Raw genomic sequence first — 17,500 nt, 5'->3', positions numbered from 1 at the left:
ACACACATATATACATATACATATATATACACATGTACACACACACACACACAGCACACATGCACACACACACACACACACACACACACACACACACACACACACAGGCGCACATACACATACGTGGCCACATACTGCATGCACATACATATGGCCACATGCACACACACACTTGTACACATGGTGCTATGCCACACACACACACACACACACACACACACACACAGCACACACACACACACACACACACACACACACACACACACACACATATGTACATATATGTACACATGTCACACACATGTCATATCATGCTGTACACATACAACATTATGTATGTGTGTATGTGTATACATATGTGTGCACACATACACATACATATGTACGCATGTATATACCGCACATATATATATATACGTATACACACACACACACACACACACACACACACACTGTATGCACACACACATATATCGCACACACATACATATGTACGCACACACACATATACGCATATATAACGTGTACACATATATATACACATACACACACTTATCTTACACACACACACACATATATACGCGCCACACACACACACACACACACACATAGCACACACACACACACACACACACACACACACACACACACACACACACACACACACACACACACACAAACACACACACACACACACACACATATACACACACACACACACACACACATGTGTACATGCTACACACACACACACACACACACACACACACACACACACTACACATCACACACACCACACATGGCCATGGCTGAGCACACATATATGCCACACACTGAGCACACACACACACACACACACACACAGCACACATGCACACACACACATACACATACATATACACACACACACACACAATGTCATATACATACATATTTTTGTGTTACCCTGCATTTATGCATATATATTCATTATATGTACTTGTTCTACTTTTGATTATCCACATTACTGTATATTATGTATACTGTAATTATATGACAGCTTATTAGTTGGTGAAATTCTTCCAAGGACCACAACTGGGACATCAGGGACTTTGGGACTTAAGACTCCAGGCTGGTGCTCCTGGCAAGCTAGGATAGCAACACAAGTCCCGGAGGCTTGAGCTGCTATCAGGGCCGGCATCTGCAGGCATCTGTAACTCTTCACTAGTCATCACATCATGCAGCAGGTTAGAAGAATACCAGTCATTTTTTTCTTTTGTATTAAGGATTCCAGAATCTCTGGATTTGAGCACCAAAAACATTTCTGTATTAACAACATAGGCACAGTCCTCTTGCCCATAACAACAGCCTCACACAGCACTGACCCCGGAAGACCACACTCAAGCACTGCAGCACACGTGAGGTGTTGGTGCTTGCACACTTAAGTTTCCATGCCTTCTGAGCTTCAAAATATAATACTGATTTTATTAATGGTGTTGTCAATTCTCTCATGTAAAAGTAGCAGCCCTTTCATTATACAGCATCTTACTCTTCCAGGCTGTTCTGCACTTGCCAACATAAACAGCAGCTCATTATATCAATAAATGACCAAGCAGTTCATATTGTGTATACTTCATATCAAAACTTTATCTACTTATAATGAAGAGCAGCTTTTCATGTTAAAAACCTAACTCAAAGTTTGGAAGCTGCCATATTTCTATGCTCCTCCCAGTAAGTCATGTATATCTCAAGTCAGGTAAATCAGTTAAGTTTGAGAGCATATTTGGTTCCCTTTATGTTTTCGTCAATAAAAAAATAATAAATAATTTTTAATTAAGTACACAGAAGAGTAGCCAGCCACACACGGCAGTATATCGGTAACAACCACTGATTGTTAAGTCTGAATGTCAGACAAAAAGTTCCATGCATGTATTAACAAAAATAGTACTTCTTGTATTACAACCTTAGGTATAACCTGATAGCTAGTTTCCCTGGGAGTATGATACACCTTATGCCAAGCAACTCCAGTGTAAGCATTCAATTTTAAAATGACGAAGCCACCTTAAGCCCTGGCAGTCGTCACTGTTGGTTTTATTTATCCTAGGAGTACATTTTGTCATACAGTCTACCTCACAGAATACTTTGTTATTAAATTTGTTGTTGAGAGAAGCAACAGTTACAAATATATGAAAAGATTCAAAATTTTTACAGGTTTACATACATCCCTAATGCACGAATTTAACTGGAGTGGTAGAAATTGGTTTTGAGATGTCATTTTACTGCTTACTATTGTCCATCACATATTTAGGCAAAAAGGAAAGCAGTAATTAAATGATGCAACTATACATGGCAGTAACAAATAAGATAGCATATGTACCTGTCTGCATGAACAGTCAAGCAGGCAGCCATTTTGGCAACATAATGACAGGAACAGAAAGAAAGGACACAACTCTGTCATGTCTGTCGTAAGGAAGAATATGTAGTGACGAGATGAAACTATGGTATATACATTTCCTGCACAAATGACATGAAGTGTAGTAAAGCGTACAAGTAATGAAGTGAGAAAGAATGGTAGTCAGCAGTCAGCTTACATCATTAGGGAAGGCATAAGTATTAAACCATTACATTCTAACTGACTCTCATGACCTAAGATAATACTGAACCAGTAATACATCTCAATGAGTAAGGATTTAGTCGATGTGAATCTGCTGCACCAGTGTATTACTTAAGACTAATAACTCAGATTAAAACCAGCGACCAGCAAGGGCTCACTTGAAAACTAGACCAACAAATGCTCCATCAAATGGTAGCATCTACTGTTCTGTGCTTGAAGATCTCGGCATAATTGATGTTTTCCATGTTCTGCTATTGAGAACATCTGAATCAACTCTAACTGCTGAGGGTTCTCCTAAAGCTCAACAAAACACAAGCATAAAAAAATTGAATATAATTTCAAGACACCATTGATGACAAAGGAGTACTCAAGTTGTTCTAACCTTTTAGTGCTGTGTTATATCTTTGCTCATTACAGTTGCATCTGGGTACTCAAATGGAAGTGAGTGATAGTGTCATAAGCAGCCAAAGGGTCAAGAACAGTTTTAGGTGGGCACCAGCACAATCGTGGACAGTAGTCACGTAACATCACACTCCCTTCCACCAGTGTTGTCTCTCAAGTCTTCTGATCTGCTGAGAATCTATAAATAGTCAAAGTTTGGTCGGGAACACACAAGCAACTTTGTGGCGGGGTTTAGCAACTGTGGCACTACGTCGTGGCACCACGTTTGGTATGTGACTGGCTTCCCATAGCTCAGCCACAGTCACTTGTTTGCCCAGGTCCTCGAACAGTCACGTCACACTGTGGTGGGGATGAGCGACAGCTCGCCACAGTCACTGGCCACTGACGCTCCTGGGCATGGGACAGCTTCTAAACAATGGAAAGTCATGGAGAGCTACATCCCCGCCACAAAGTCACTCGTGTGTCCCCAGCCTATAAGATTGTCAGCAGATGAAAAGATAACTTAAAAGCAAATTCAGAATGAAACAGAGGTAATAAGTGAAGGTTATGTAACTAAAGACCACAATGAACAACAAACTAGATAAATGTATGTATTCTCATTTGAATTTTGATCTTCCTACAGGTAACCTCAAAACATGGATGGCAGAGCAGACTTTTCAGGCTGGAAGCAAGATGTCACTAGCCTGGACTTTGTGATGGTTAGGTAACAGCTAGTCTCACTTTACTGAGATACAAGACCACCAGACATGAAGTGATGTTTTTTGTAAGTGTCATAGATTCCAGCTGGTTTCACATCCTTTTTGAGTTTAGTGTTTCTTTGTAATTGCTCATAAAAAAAAAATTCTTCATTTCAAGGAAAAGCTGCTATCTGAACAACAGGGTGATAGAAAACTTAAACTGGTGGATTTAATACAAATTTATGCCATTCTTTCCTTCCATCCTACAGCAGAACATGGAATATAGGTATGCACATTATTCCTCTCCAAGATATATAAAGCTGTAGTAAATTTCAAGTAGTAATGTTCCAGTTTCAAGAACTTGCCTAAATCTGTAAGCAGGCCACTATCACAGACAACTTTGACTTTTAATAACTAAATCATCATACTTTCCTGGAAAATATGCTCAAGACGAGACAAGGCAGGGAGCAACACTGGACCAGCCACAAATGCTACTACACACAAGCCATCCTCCCTCCACCTGCTCACAGTAAACACTTGAGGCAAGCTAAATGTGCCTAGTAGATAATCTGAGCATTGGCTTCCCATCCTCCATTCCCTCCCCAATATGATATCCACACAATTGCATAAGAAATACTTTTTTTTCAGAGTGGACGTTAATGAGTTTATTCTGGTTCATTTTGTACCCACGTTGCCACTACTTGGTCCAATTCCACTTGCTCTCATGGGGTAACTTTCCGTCTCTCCATCTAGTTCTATTCCCAGTGAAGCGCTGAACAAAGGAAACCGAAATAAGAGGCCTTATACAACACCAACAATGTTATGGTTCATTATGTACTTCTCCAATGCAATGCTTCACATGCAACAATAACAATAATGCAAATTTCTTCACATTTGCTTACCATGTTTTCCTGATAGGGGACCTGTGCTGCCTGGTCTGCTTCATTCAGCATACTCGCGCTCTCCAACATTGATGCGCTCATTGGAGGTGACATTGAAGCCAAGTATGCTGCTGTCCACCTTCTGCATCTTCTTCTTGTTTGCCTTCCTGCTGCGGGCCTATGAGGGGGAGGTGTTACATCAGCCAACATCACGATACAAGCTCAAGAATGCTGACATACATTGGACAACAGGAGGAAGAGGCAACTAATTATCCTGATGACTTTCCTTAAAATTCACCATTAAGCCAATCAAATAGTAATCAACTAATATCCTTTAGCCCAAACTCGTGAAGGAAGGCATTTTGATTTAACCCTTGAAGTACGGGGAGTTGATTTACTTTCCATCTGTTACAGCGGGGAAAAATCACACCTGTCAAAAATGTTAAAAGATTTTTTTCCTTATAAAAGCATATTTCTCTGTGTTATTCTGAGTACAACAATATAGTTTTCAACATGTTGTGACCTCTGAGAGCAAAGTTATTGCATATCAAAAAATTCTCCCTGAACCCATGGCAGTACCCCCCAAGCTCCGATAACACAGCATGCGTGCTCTCTCTCTCTCTCTCTCTCTCTCTCTCTCTCTCTCTCTCTCTCTCTCTCTCTCTCTCTCTCTCTCTCTCTCTCTCTCTCTCTCTCTCTCTCTCTCTCTCTCTTTTCAGGCATTTGAATTTGATGTAAAAGTAGGAACTTTTGCACTTTCATGTCATGAAAATGCGAACTCAGATATATGAAATGATGTGCAAAACAGGAAAAGAAAAAGAAACCACATATTACAAGTATTGTGGATTTGTATAATAATTGGAATCTGGTAACTCTTATTAGCAATGGGATTCACGTGACTTGGCTGACAAGCACAATCCTGTAGAGGCAACCAGGGGTGACACAGACCAGTGCATTGCTCGAGGGGAACAGGCTACATGAGGAGTTTGGTCTCTGTCTCCCAGATCACTATCAGAATCACTACTGGAGACTTCACTCTCTTCTGTCTCAATAAAAAAAATCACTGTCTTCATTTTCATCACTCCTCAATGTCATTACCGAGTAACACTGACATAACATCACTCTGAGTACCGTTTCCTCCCTCCGCGTCACAGGGATTGCCAGATGTCGCCTCGAAATGGGAAAAGATGACCTGTTGTGAGGGAATGTATGTCTCAAGGCTCGAGGAGGCGAGCAAGAAAAGATGCCAGATACCTCCACTTGCCCCAGGACCAATAGTGAGGGGGACAGATTCAAACGTTTAGTGTGGAAAAATCATGATTCCCAGAACGATCCCCACCTCTCCACACGTGACGGTACAATCATCCATGACAAACTTAAAATACCTACTCTCACCATAAAGTTATCAAGGAAACATGTAACAAAGTTGCCAATCCTAGAACTGAAATGCAGACATGAGAAGGGTCAGCATCTCACCAGTGGATGATGAGTTGTCAGCATGGTTCCAGATGGAGGAGTGGTCATTGTTCCAGACGGATTGGCCAGGGTTGGAAGTGGTGACTGCAGCAGGCTGGTTTGTGTTGTTCCACAGACCACCACCGGCTGATTGACCACCATTATTTCCACCCCACTGTCACGATAGATTTTTACAGGTTTTAGGGGACACATATGAAGGTCATTCCTAATTTTTGCATTCAATTTTGAGTTCAATAAATGATTGCTCAATTTATGATTGCATTTTCAAGAATATAACCAAATTCTACATCAGAGAGTACCTGTACTAACAAGTGATCAAGAGCAGTTGTTACCACCCCACCCAGCACACACCTGTTGACTAGACTGGTGGCTGGCCGCAGTCGTCCCCACAGTGGAGGCACGGCTGGCCCAGGAAAGGTTGGACATGGCAGAGCCCCACACGCCTGCCGCCCCCAAACTCATGTGGCTCACTGCTGCAGCTCGCTCAGCTGCCTCCTTCTCTTGGCGCTGTGCCACAAATTCATTTATACATAATGTGTGTAACTTAAAATTGGTCACTGATAATTATTTTGTTGGTCAACAAAAATTAGTATATAATTTGTCAGCTGAAAATGGTCCTCATTACAAGTGCTTACTTTCTTAAGCTCCTTTTCTTCCTCTGCTTGAATCTCCAGGAGAGACTTGACAGGAGCAGGAGCAGGATTGGCTTGAGCCTTGGCAGCCCACTTCAGACCAGAGTTCTTCTGACGTGCCTCTTCTGCTGCCTGTCTCTGGGCATCCCTCTGCCGCTGCTGCTGCATCTGGAGCTCCACCTCCCGTTCCTGAGGAAAATAGCACTACTTACAACAATTCTAAACTACCTAATGCTGAGTAACAAGCATGAGTAGCTGTATTATGCATGTGTTTGCCAGTACAGTAGAGACGCTCACCCTCCTCTCTTTCTCCTCCTGGGCACGCTGAATGTCAGCTAGGGAGGGTGCTGGGGCTGCTTCAGGGGCTGGAGCTGGGTTCTGAGTATTCCAGGCAGGTAGAATATTCTTTAGATGCATGAGGTGTTGGTGTCTCCTGTCTTCCTCCTCAGCCTGTCTCTGCCGCTCCTCCTCCTCCACCTGAGACGTGGGAGAGGAAAAGCATTCAATCAAACAGTGCACAAAGATGTCTGGAACACTACTAAAGTGTATACCTACATCAATAAATACATCTAATGGATTGGTGACTTCTTTTAGTCTTTCCTTAAGTAAATGTTCTTGTACAGTCCAGCTCAACTCTTTCTTCACTGACCTGCTGCATGTGTCTCCTTTCCTCCTCAAGGGCAATCCTCCTCATTTCCTCCTGGATCTGTGCTTGCTGTCTTGCTTCCTCCTCCTCCTCTTCTCGCCTGCCACAAGCAATGACCATATTAAGCAATTGTAGGATCACTATAGTGTTGTGTTGACTGACAGCATCCCAAAAGGTAGAGAGGATATTAAAAAACTTCAAAGCAGGACTTTGGAGAGGTTAGCACTACTGTGACTAAAGTTGGAGGTCTTGATTCAGCCTTTGTGATGGCAGCTTCTGTTGCTCTTGAGCACAAAAGTAATGCATTTTAAAGTCATAAAATATGTACTGCACACCTCAAATTAATCACTTGCAAGGAATTATTTTACTACTATGACTTTTACCTTCTCCTCTCTTCTTCCTGTCTCTTTCTCTCCTCCTCCTGCTGCTGCCTACGGAGTTCCTCTTGTCTTCTAGCTTCCTCTTTCCTCTTGGCTGCTTCCTCCTGCTGCTTCTGTTGAAGCAGCTGTTGCTGCTGAAGTAGTTGCTGTTGCTGTTGTTGCTGCTGCTGTTGCTGCTGCTGCTGCTGCTGCTGCTGCTGTTGCTGCTGCTGCTGCTGTTGCTGCTGTTGTTGCTGCTGCTGCTGTTGTTGCTGTTGTCGCCTGTGTTCCTCTTGACGGCGCAGCTGCTCCTCTTGTCTCCGCTTGGCTTCATTCATCTGTTGATCCTAAAAGAACAATGAATAAAGGCTGATGAGATACTCTGTCCACTTTCCCCAAAACTCAGATTTTTACAAATCAATCTACTAAAACACACTGAACCTTACTCCCTCTAATAAATCACTACTTATAGACTTACCTTCAACTTCTTCTGTTCTTCTTCTTTTCTAACCTTCTCCTCTTCAATTCTTCTCATTTCCTCCTGCCTTCTTATCTGCTCCTCCATCATCTTCCTCCTCTCCTCCTCCAGCCTCTGAGCCTCCTCCTCTTGCTGGCGTCGCATTGCTTCCAGGTTTCTTCTCTGCTCCTCCTGCCTCTTCAGTTCCTCCTTCAGCCTGAATAGAGGATAACAATGCTTTCACTACATGAATACATTATAGATGTCACAAGAATATTTCCATACATTTTTGTACACTTTCTCATCTACAGCTACTCAAGTCCATTTACAAAAATGACTTACCTGAGCTCTTCTATTTTGATTCTCTCCTCTTCAGCTCTCTTTTGGTCTTCTAACAGCTTCCTCTCCTCCTCTATTCTCTTCTGGTCTTCATCACGTCTGCGCTGCTCCTCCTGCAAAGTTTTGTGTCTCCATTAAAAATGCTAATATTATGACAACATATTTTATTTGTGACCCTTCCAACTCTTTAGAAGTGACACAAACTTACTTGATCACCTGTTACAGTTAGCAACACAATGCAAATAAACAATAACATGCAGCTCCATGTGCTAAGTTCAAATTATGCCCTTGAAACACACACCAGACAATTTCATCATCCATCCTTTGCTGGTAGCCAGAAGTCTGTCACTGCCTCTCAGGGAGTAGAGAGAGAGAGAGAGAGAGAGAGAGAGAGAGAGAGAGAGAGAGAGAGAGAGAGAGAGAGAGAGAGAGAGAGAGAGAGAGAGAGAGAGAGAGAGAGAGAGAGACTAAGAAGCCACAAGCTACAGTGGCACTACCTGCTGCATCTGGTCCTGTGCTGGAGTCTGCATGCTGGTGAGCTGCTGCATGAGGGACTGGATCGCATCAAACTGCTGCTCAGGCGGCTTCTCTATTGTTGGCACAGTGGTGGGAGGTGTGGCTACCGGGGGAGCTGCCACTCCCCCTACTCCCCCTGCTGCTCCTGTCATACCCACTCCCAGGGCTCCTCCTCCTACTGGGCCTCCTCCCATTGGTCCCATTCCAGGTTGCTGTCCCCTTTGCAGCTGCATCAATAATTTCTGCAGAGGGTTTTCAGCTGCCATGGATGTTGCTGTAAGCTGGGAGGTAAGCAGCCCCTCACAGGAGCTGGTCATGGCTGTGCTACTCGCAATGGAGTTGGTTTGCTGCAAGAAGTAAACAAAAATATGGAAATCTATGTACTGGTGAAACACAAGTAGTGATGCATCACACACCAGTAAATGTTTCTCTTACCATTTGTGCAACAAGAGCTTGTATGGGATCCTGAGGTTTAGAGGATGGTGGTCCAGCAGGGCCCGGCAGGATTCTAGGATCTGGTCCAGCAACAATCCTTGGATCAGGGATGGGGGCGGACACCTGGGTGGTCTGAGGTATGGCAGTGGATGGAGGCACTGTGGGGGGAATGGGAGGGTGGCCAGGGAACATGGTCATCATGTGCTGCATGAACAACTGCTGTTGCTGGATTGGGTTCAATGTGCTCCACTCCTCAAGACTTTGCAGCTTCTGTAACACTTGTTGTCTGGGGAAGTGGACAGAGTATCTCATCAGCCTTTATTCATGCACACCTCATCCACAGACAAAATTGTATCTGACACTATTGAATTCATCATCCATACAACACAGCAGCCAATATCCAAGAATGAAGACACACAAAGACCCACCTGGCAGCAATCTGCTGTTGGTAAACCTGCTTCTGCAACATGTAAGTCTGCAGCAACTCCAAGCGCTCTCTTTCAGCCTGCTGCTTCTGTGCTGCCAGCAGTTCTGGTAGCTGATCACAAATAAGAATTTTTTTGTAACAACAAACTAAAGTTGCAACTCATATACTTTGAGATGATAAACATAACTTTATAGAAATTTAAAATCTACTTAAAAAATACCTGACCAGTGTGTCTAAGAATCATTAAAGTACTAAGAATATCAAACCGTTTGTTAATAAAATGGTTCCTGCAAAATTATCAATGTTGTCAATGGTTAATTATGAAGCTCTTAAGGGCAGCGTCTGCCTCCACTTGCAAAGCGGCTCCTTTTAACCGTAGTCTTTTTTCCATTGTTTCATCTTTGTCATTGAAAACATAATACTCATTGAACTTTTCATTAATCTATAACGAACTGCACATGCGCAGTGAATTCTTTTCAAAGTTGTTAAAAAAAATTGATCACATTGAAATTGTGCATTGTAGCAGCTAGAAAGATTATGCAGTAGTTCTCTAAAAAAAAAAAAAAAAAAAAAAGTGAAGGAAACCTGTCATTTACCTTAAGGGGAGGAACTGGGGGTCCTGGAATGAAGGGCACCCTACCAAACACCCTAGTAAGGTCCCCCAGTTGAGCAAACTGGTCATCACAATCGCGCTTAAGCAACAGGCTTGGGGTGAAGTAGCCGGCCTTATACCACTCAGCCATGTCATTGGAGGAGAAGGGACCCTGAATCTCACCCTGAAATAGTAATAATGCATTAATACTTTTCATATACAAAATGCTACTTATGGCTTCTACAACATTATGTTTAGGACTTTTTTTCATTGATGTTTCTCATAATAAGCTCAGCAGATCACGAAAAAGCCTTAAGCAGCATCCATAAGGCTGCCGTCCTCCGTTTACCTGAGGGTCGGTGTAGTACCACTTGTCCTCTGTGGCAGTGTGAGTGGGGAGCGGCGCTGGCTCTGGCATGGGTCCCATCTGTCCTGGGGGCGTCACACCGGGGTTGGGAGGATTGGACCGGGGTCGGGGATCATCTTCTTCAACTAGCTTTGCCACCAAGTCATCCGCAACACTCTGCATGTGCTCCAGCTTCTCCTCCTCCCCCTGGTGCTCCCGTCCCAACCCAGGCACAGGTTCTGGACCCTCAGAGTTCTGTGCCTGCACTGGGACTGGCCCCACTCCCGCCTGGAACGGAGGGGGCGCCGGGGCCTCCCTTCCACTGCTCTCTTCCTCTGAGACGACACCGTTCATCATGGTTTCTGGAATCACAGTGCCTGGCTCCATCTCATTTGGACTTCCCCTGTTCTCTTCCCTGCCTTGTGATTCTTCTGTGGTTGATCCCTGTAAATAGAGAGAAGCATCAGAAATACAGCCATTGCAATCGCAACTATTGCCTCATTGTCATATCTCCAAATCACATCAAATTCATACACTTCCACACTATACCAGTGAGTTTTCATGTTCAAAATTTAGTATTGCTCAAAAATCCACAGTATAATCCCTTTCCCTCTTTCAAGACTCCACATTCATTATGACTAAATCTAATCACCAATCACCATTATTAATCTCTGGTGAGTGTCAATCACAGATAAGGAAGTCTACATTTCCTCATGCTTCAATCACGATCACAAACCCAATTTGAGAATTCCCTTCCGACGCTACCCATGTTCACACCACACTAGGCTGGCTTCTCAGAAATGTCATTCTAAGAAATTCAGCCAAAAATTTGCACTTAATTAGACATCTAGACAAAACTACACCTCCACTTTTAAAACTAATCCATACACTAGCCCAACATTCCCTTTAAAAAGGGAACAGCCAACAATGGGACCCCATATATATACAATCACATTCACGTTTCAAAAATCTAAATTATTTCACAAGTTCAGTCATACTTAAGAATTAGTTAGAGATTAGTACATGAATATAATCAGCATTGGTTTCTTTGCACAAGAAACTGGGCAGAAGCAAGATTTCAGGAAAAATATTTCATGAATATGCAAAGCAGCAAAATTAATGTTGCATTTAAACAAAACGGGGGTTGTGTGATGGAAAAATAACCTACATATATGTTAAAGAAATGCACCTCAGAGGGTATGGAATCAATAGGCGGGTGAAGAACTTGAGTGGGGTCCATCCCATTGTTCATTGGGGAGTGTCTGGGCTGAGGCTCCTCCTCCATTGCTTTTTTCTGTGCCTTTTCCTCCACCGACTCAGAATCATCCTGACCCTTGCCAGCCTCTGCTTTATCAGTTGCTGAGTTGTCAGATAGAGTGCCTTTGTCAGGGCTGGAGGACTTCTGTCGAGGTCTGCCAGGGCCACAGCCACGCCCCTCAGCTGTGGGCTCCTCCTCATCAGACCACCCAGGTCCATGGAAGGCACCAGAAGCATCAAAACTTCCACCTTTCTCATCAGAGTTTTCAGTTGCTCGGACGATATACCTGCAGACAAACATTGTCAGTAATGAAAGCTAATGGTGTCAACCTTAGCTTCTCTTAATCAACAAGGCATTGTGACGTTCAAGATTTAAGTAATAATCAGTTATAATCCTTAACAATTATAATACATGACACATATATGCACTAGTCTTGCAGCAGAATATAATTCACATCTTTTTCTATCCAAGATTCCAAAACATCTCCATTTCACATTTTAATAACGCTCCTCACCATTCTGGCAAATTATCTTCATCCCAGGACTTGCGGAAATGCCCATCTTTCTCATCCCAGGGTTGCCGCATGCCCCGCGATGAGGCAGGCATTCCTCGGGTACTGCCCCGCCCTAACCCCTCCTCCCAGTCACCTTCCAGCCCATTTTCTCGCTCACGCCACCCACGAGGACCTGGGGCAAGATAGCAGAGAAAAAAAAATAAAATGAAGTAACAATTACTAGAAAAAATGGGATATAGATAATGGAAAAGTACAAATCAAATGCACTTATATATATGACATATAACCAAGCATACCCATTCCACTTACACCCACACCCACACAACAGGACACTAGTATTGTTCACTGCACCACCAAGCCACTCAACACTCTGCATCATACAGCACAAAATTTTAAGAGACAAAAGCAACACTGCAGATTCAAACTAACCCCACTTTTCACTCCGGCCGCCCCCAACTCCCCTCCAGCGTTCACTGTCATCATTTTCACCAGCCCGGGACCTCCAATTCTCTGTGGAGGCCCGTCCCTGCTCCTTTCGTGGTGATACTGCTCCGTTGCGGTCCTCAGGCACAACACCAACCCCCGGCACTGTGCCAGCGGGAGCCCGCTCACTCCAAGGCCTTTGCTCATGCACGCTCTGCGACCTCTCATATGGTTTACTTCTGGGAACAAGCAATAGTCTCTTGAGTCATCTCAGAAATGTTACCTAAATATTCTTATCATTGAACTTAAAATAACTAGAGTTTCCTTTAATGAATGAAAAAACTATGAAGAGCTTACCACAAAATACAAAAGTACTTTTCTTTTCAAATTCCTTACATAAGTATATCTTTACTCACATAACCTTACTGAATGAGCCTTCACTACTGCCTTCCAGTAGGCATATATGATGATCTACTCTTCAAGGATTCTTTCTCCTAATGCAGCAAATGCAGGTTGTATTGAAATTTGACCAAATAAAATCTCTTGGTCCTACCTAATGCCAATGCCGGGTGGTCCTCCTTCTTTATGGCCCCGTGGCTCCACCTCTTCATCATAGCTGAGCCCACGAGTGTAGTAAGAGCCGGTGCCCCTGCCACGTCCTCGACCCCGATCCACACTGCCTCCTCGACCTCTCCCCACCCCATTGACAGGAGCACGCCCAGCCTGACGAAGCACTACATCACTGTTTACCCCTCTCTGCCACATACGCTGAAAAACAAAAAGGAAACATTGCTCACATCACCACAGGATTGAAGTGTTCATTCAATCATTAAAATATAATTCCTACACAAGGTAACAACTCTCACATGGAATCTTAAATGTTTTCACTTTGAAGATCATACCAGCTGACTGTACCAGAGATATTCAGCTGTACTCAGCTCTACGCTGTACTTTTTGTATATTTTCTATATCAACTATTAGATCTCCATAATTTTTGTACTTTTTTTTGTAATTTTTGTAAACTAAAACTGATATAAAAATTCTATTCTCTACTTGTGCCAAAGTAACTTCAGACTTTTGTTAAAGAATAATCCACAGGGATTTCCACACTGTTGCATCTCACCTGTTCTTCCTCATTCATGGGTATGAAAGCCAGTGGTTCTTGAGCCTTGTCGACATACAGCGAGCCAAGCGCTTGCATTCCATCTGGTGGACTTTGATGCTTATTGAAGAGTGCCAACATCTCCTCCCGACCATAGCGATGTTCTGCCCTCTGCTAGCAGTACAGTGTCTTACCACATCAACTAAATGCCACCCTTCTAAAAACCAATATATCCACTTTCCCTTTTTTCAAAGTTTGCTCTATGCTTGCAAAAAATCAATAATATTTTGCCTAAATATAGAAGACCCAAATGAAATTTATTAGATGTTCTTAATTTTACTAGTGGAGCTCCCAAATTACTCCCACAGCATGCAACAAATGTAGTTAAAGACCCTAAAGGTGACCTGCTAGAAAGGCAAAATATTCTTGAAGTATTTCCCACTCCTTTGCTGTCAGTTCTCCTTTTGAAGTTTGGTGAAACAAAGGCATGGCCACTGACCTTCATCTTGTTGACTCCCGGGCTGGGTGGTGGAGAGGACACACTACCGCCGTGAGACAGCACTCGTAGCCACTCTGGGCCAAATTTCAAAGCCGTTTCTGACATCTTTTCACTTCAAACCACCAAGAGAGAGTTAACCGCTTATTGTGCAGCTGAAAAGAGTAACACTACATTACATAAAATCAGTATTACTACAAATAAACCACATATTCCTTCACCAAGAACCTTCATCCTTTACACTCTTATGCTCTAAGAAAACTTTCCTTCCTTCATTCCTTCCTTGCAAAAATGTTCCTTTCTACCCTGCTGGAGCTTTTCTCAAAGGACTGCTTCCCACTATAAACCAGCACAACAAAGTGACTGACACACACACACACACACACACACACACACACACACACACACACACACACACACACACACACACACACACACACACACACACACGACCTGTGACTCATGCATGATGGGAAATGAAGCGAAACACACTTATTATATACACTTATTATATTCCCACCAAGCTATTGATACTTTCACATGAAAATAAAATTAATCATTAGTTACAATTATATGTTGAGACCATAGTTCAAAATAGTTACATGATGAAGGGTAATACTGGCCTCAGCAAGCCATACAAGTGTTTCAGGAAGTCAGTGAATAAATAGAGTAACACTGTTACTCACAACACACCTGAGGTCTAAGGGTACAACAACCTAACTACAGAACACCTCCACAACTTTATGCAGACCTAATACAACCAATCTTTGCAATGCCATGAAGTCCTTTCCATGGCATCATGAAACCTAACACCCACACATGTAAGGATTCCAACATTCCTTCAGCCTTCATTCCAACCCTATTTCTCACTCTAAGCAAATATCAAGCAGCCATAATGAACAATAGTACCTTAACAATAGTTGCCATTTCTTTCAGCATTTCCAATAAATGATGAGGATGCATGTAAGCATTACATATAGGAATCATTGTATCAGCAAGATGCAAACATTGGAGTTTCTATGAATTTCAAATCATCTATACCTGTCAAGCTTCATCTCAATGGATACTTTGGAAAGTGAGGCAATGCAGCACAAGATGCCAGGCACTTGGATAACTTTTTCACACTTCACACTTCATCTCCCAGTACAGCATGCAGTCCTGACCTTCACTAGCCTTCCATGCTACAAAGATGACCAATATCATCTTGAAAGACACACCTAATACTAGCACAGTTCAGAAATTGGCCAAGGGCAACAAAAACTATCAAACAAAAAGGTCAACAGAGATGCCAATCCCCAAACAGGATCAAGAGAGTTAGCATGAACATGATTAGGCTGATCATGCAAGCCTAATCACTCTTTTATCACATAGCAGGTGTGCAAGTCTCAAAATAGTCATGAGTTTGTGTCATACGCAATGCATATCAGCCAGTCTTGCATATCAGTCTCAGCAATTTAGTGACATGCCTGGCACAAGTACTGTATTGGCATGAGACTCTGTGTGGGTGGATGGGGCATGAGGCACACAGTGTGAGTGGATGGGGCATGAGGCACACAGTGAGGGTGGGTGGGGCATGAGGTATACAGTGGGTGGATGGGGCATGAGGTACACAGTGTGAGTGGATGGGCATGATGCACACAGTGTGAGTGGATGGGGCATGAGGCACACAATGTGGATAGATGGGGCATGAAGCACAGTGTGAATGGATGGGGCATGATGCACACAGTGTGGATGGATGGGGCATGAGGCACACAGTGTGGATAGATGGGGCATGAAGCACACAGTGTAAATGGATGGGGCATGATGCACACAGTGAGAGTGGATGGGGCATGATGCACACAGTGTGAGTGGATGGGGCATGATGCACAGTGTGAGTGGATGGGGCATGATGCACACAGTGTGATTGGATGAGGCATGATGCACTCAAGTGTGGGTGGATGGGGCATGATGCATACAGTGTGAGTGGATAGGGCATGAGGCACACAGTGTGAGTGAATGGGGCATGAGGCACACAGTGTGAGTGAATGGGGCATGAGGCACACAGTGTGAGTGAATGGGGCATGAGGCACACAGTGTGGGTGGATAGGGCATGATGCACACAGTGTGAGTGGATAGGGCATGAGGCACACAGTGTGAGTGAATGGGGCATGAGGCACACAGTGTGGGTGGATAGGGCATGAGGCACACAGTGTGAGTGGATGGGGCATGAGGCACACAGTGTGGGTGGATGGGGCATGAGGTACACAGTGTGAGTGGATGGGCATGATGCACACAGTGTAAGTGGATGAGGCATGATGCATATGAATGTGTGATCTTCATAAACACCTGACTGTGTTATCAAGGCTATTCATGAGATGTGCATAAAAAATAAACAAACTAATTAAATAAAATAAAATAAAACAAATTAATAATAACAATAACAATAAAACATGCTAGTCTTGCATACTCTGGTTATGTATGACAGAAGGATACCTACCACTTATTGCTCTGCTGACAGTATGCTACACTAATGTAGGACACTGCTGTAAGACAAATAAATAAATATTCAACAATGGCAATCACTGACAAATAAAGACATGCACAGTTATGGCAACCAGCATTCACATCACAGCACCTACATGAACGTCTAACCTCACTTCATTTTATATTAGTTAAAGCAAAGATCTAACAAACATACTCTCAAGCGATTTATAATCCAATCCTGCCATCTTTCCCTACTCTCCCATTCCCAAAAACTCAGTCACAAGTGAGACAATGAATAAACTAAAAAGGAAATGAACGGAGAACCAAAAACAAGCAAATCACATCATAACAAACTACAAATAATAATAATAATAATAATAATAATAATAATAATAATAATAATAACAATAATAATACATACATACATACACACATACATAAATATTTGCCCCACTCAGAATACACA

General features: G+C 43.0%; 1 protein-coding gene and 1 long non-coding RNA gene across 9 annotated transcripts in view; both read right to left on the bottom strand.

The window, feature by feature from the left end:
* Positions 1-1,242: 1,242 nt before the first annotated feature.
* Positions 1,243-4,920, bottom strand: LOC123509783. The gene is made up of 2 exons (XR_006676281.1): positions 4,575-4,920; positions 1,243-4,444 (listed from the first exon to the last, which is right to left on the bottom strand). It is a non-coding gene; the product is annotated as an uncharacterized LOC123509783 (long non-coding RNA).
* A 1,053-nt stretch (positions 4,921-5,973) lies between these two features.
* The window catches only part of LOC123509778 (GRB10-interacting GYF protein 2-like), a 15,864-nt gene continuing 4,337 nt past the window's right edge, over positions 5,974-17,500 (bottom strand). For 4 of the 8 annotated variants that reach the window (XM_045264313.1, XM_045264311.1, XM_045264312.1 and 1 more), the window contains exons 2-20: positions 14,575-14,726; positions 14,097-14,246; positions 13,527-13,741; positions 12,980-13,212; positions 12,551-12,722; positions 11,947-12,322; positions 10,782-11,222; positions 10,437-10,616; positions 9,842-9,951; positions 9,414-9,699; positions 8,960-9,325; positions 8,466-8,575; positions 8,145-8,340; positions 7,691-8,013; positions 7,311-7,407; positions 6,959-7,138; positions 6,665-6,850; positions 6,381-6,536; positions 5,974-6,183 (exon numbers count right to left, since the gene is read on the bottom strand). In XM_045264313.1, the coding sequence (XP_045120248.1) occupies positions 5,989-6,183; positions 6,381-6,536; positions 6,665-6,850; positions 6,959-7,138; positions 7,311-7,407; positions 7,691-8,013; positions 8,145-8,340; positions 8,466-8,575; positions 8,960-9,325; positions 9,414-9,699; positions 9,842-9,951; positions 10,437-10,616; positions 10,782-11,222; positions 11,947-12,322; positions 12,551-12,722; positions 12,980-13,212; positions 13,527-13,741; positions 14,097-14,246; positions 14,575-14,679 (4,077 nt within the window). In that variant the 5' untranslated portion in view covers positions 14,680-14,726 and the 3' untranslated portion in view covers positions 5,974-5,988. Of the gene's footprint in view, positions 6,184-6,380; positions 6,537-6,664; positions 6,851-6,958; positions 7,139-7,310; positions 7,592-7,690; positions 8,014-8,144; positions 8,341-8,465; positions 8,576-8,959; positions 9,326-9,413; positions 9,700-9,841; positions 9,952-10,436; positions 10,617-10,781; positions 11,223-11,946; positions 12,323-12,550; positions 12,723-12,979; positions 13,213-13,526; positions 13,742-14,096; positions 14,247-14,574; positions 14,727-17,047; positions 17,094-17,500 lie in introns of those variants that run through there. The other 4 variants (XM_045264310.1, XM_045264314.1, XM_045264315.1 and 1 more) reach the window with 4 other exon arrangements.

Source organism: Portunus trituberculatus, chromosome 27 (genome assembly GCF_017591435.1).
Source record: "Portunus trituberculatus isolate SZX2019 chromosome 27, ASM1759143v1, whole genome shotgun sequence".
In the NCBI taxonomy this organism is placed as follows: Eukaryota; Metazoa; Arthropoda; class Malacostraca; order Decapoda; family Portunidae; genus Portunus; species Portunus trituberculatus.
This window is presented reverse-complemented; position numbering and strand designations above follow the sequence as displayed.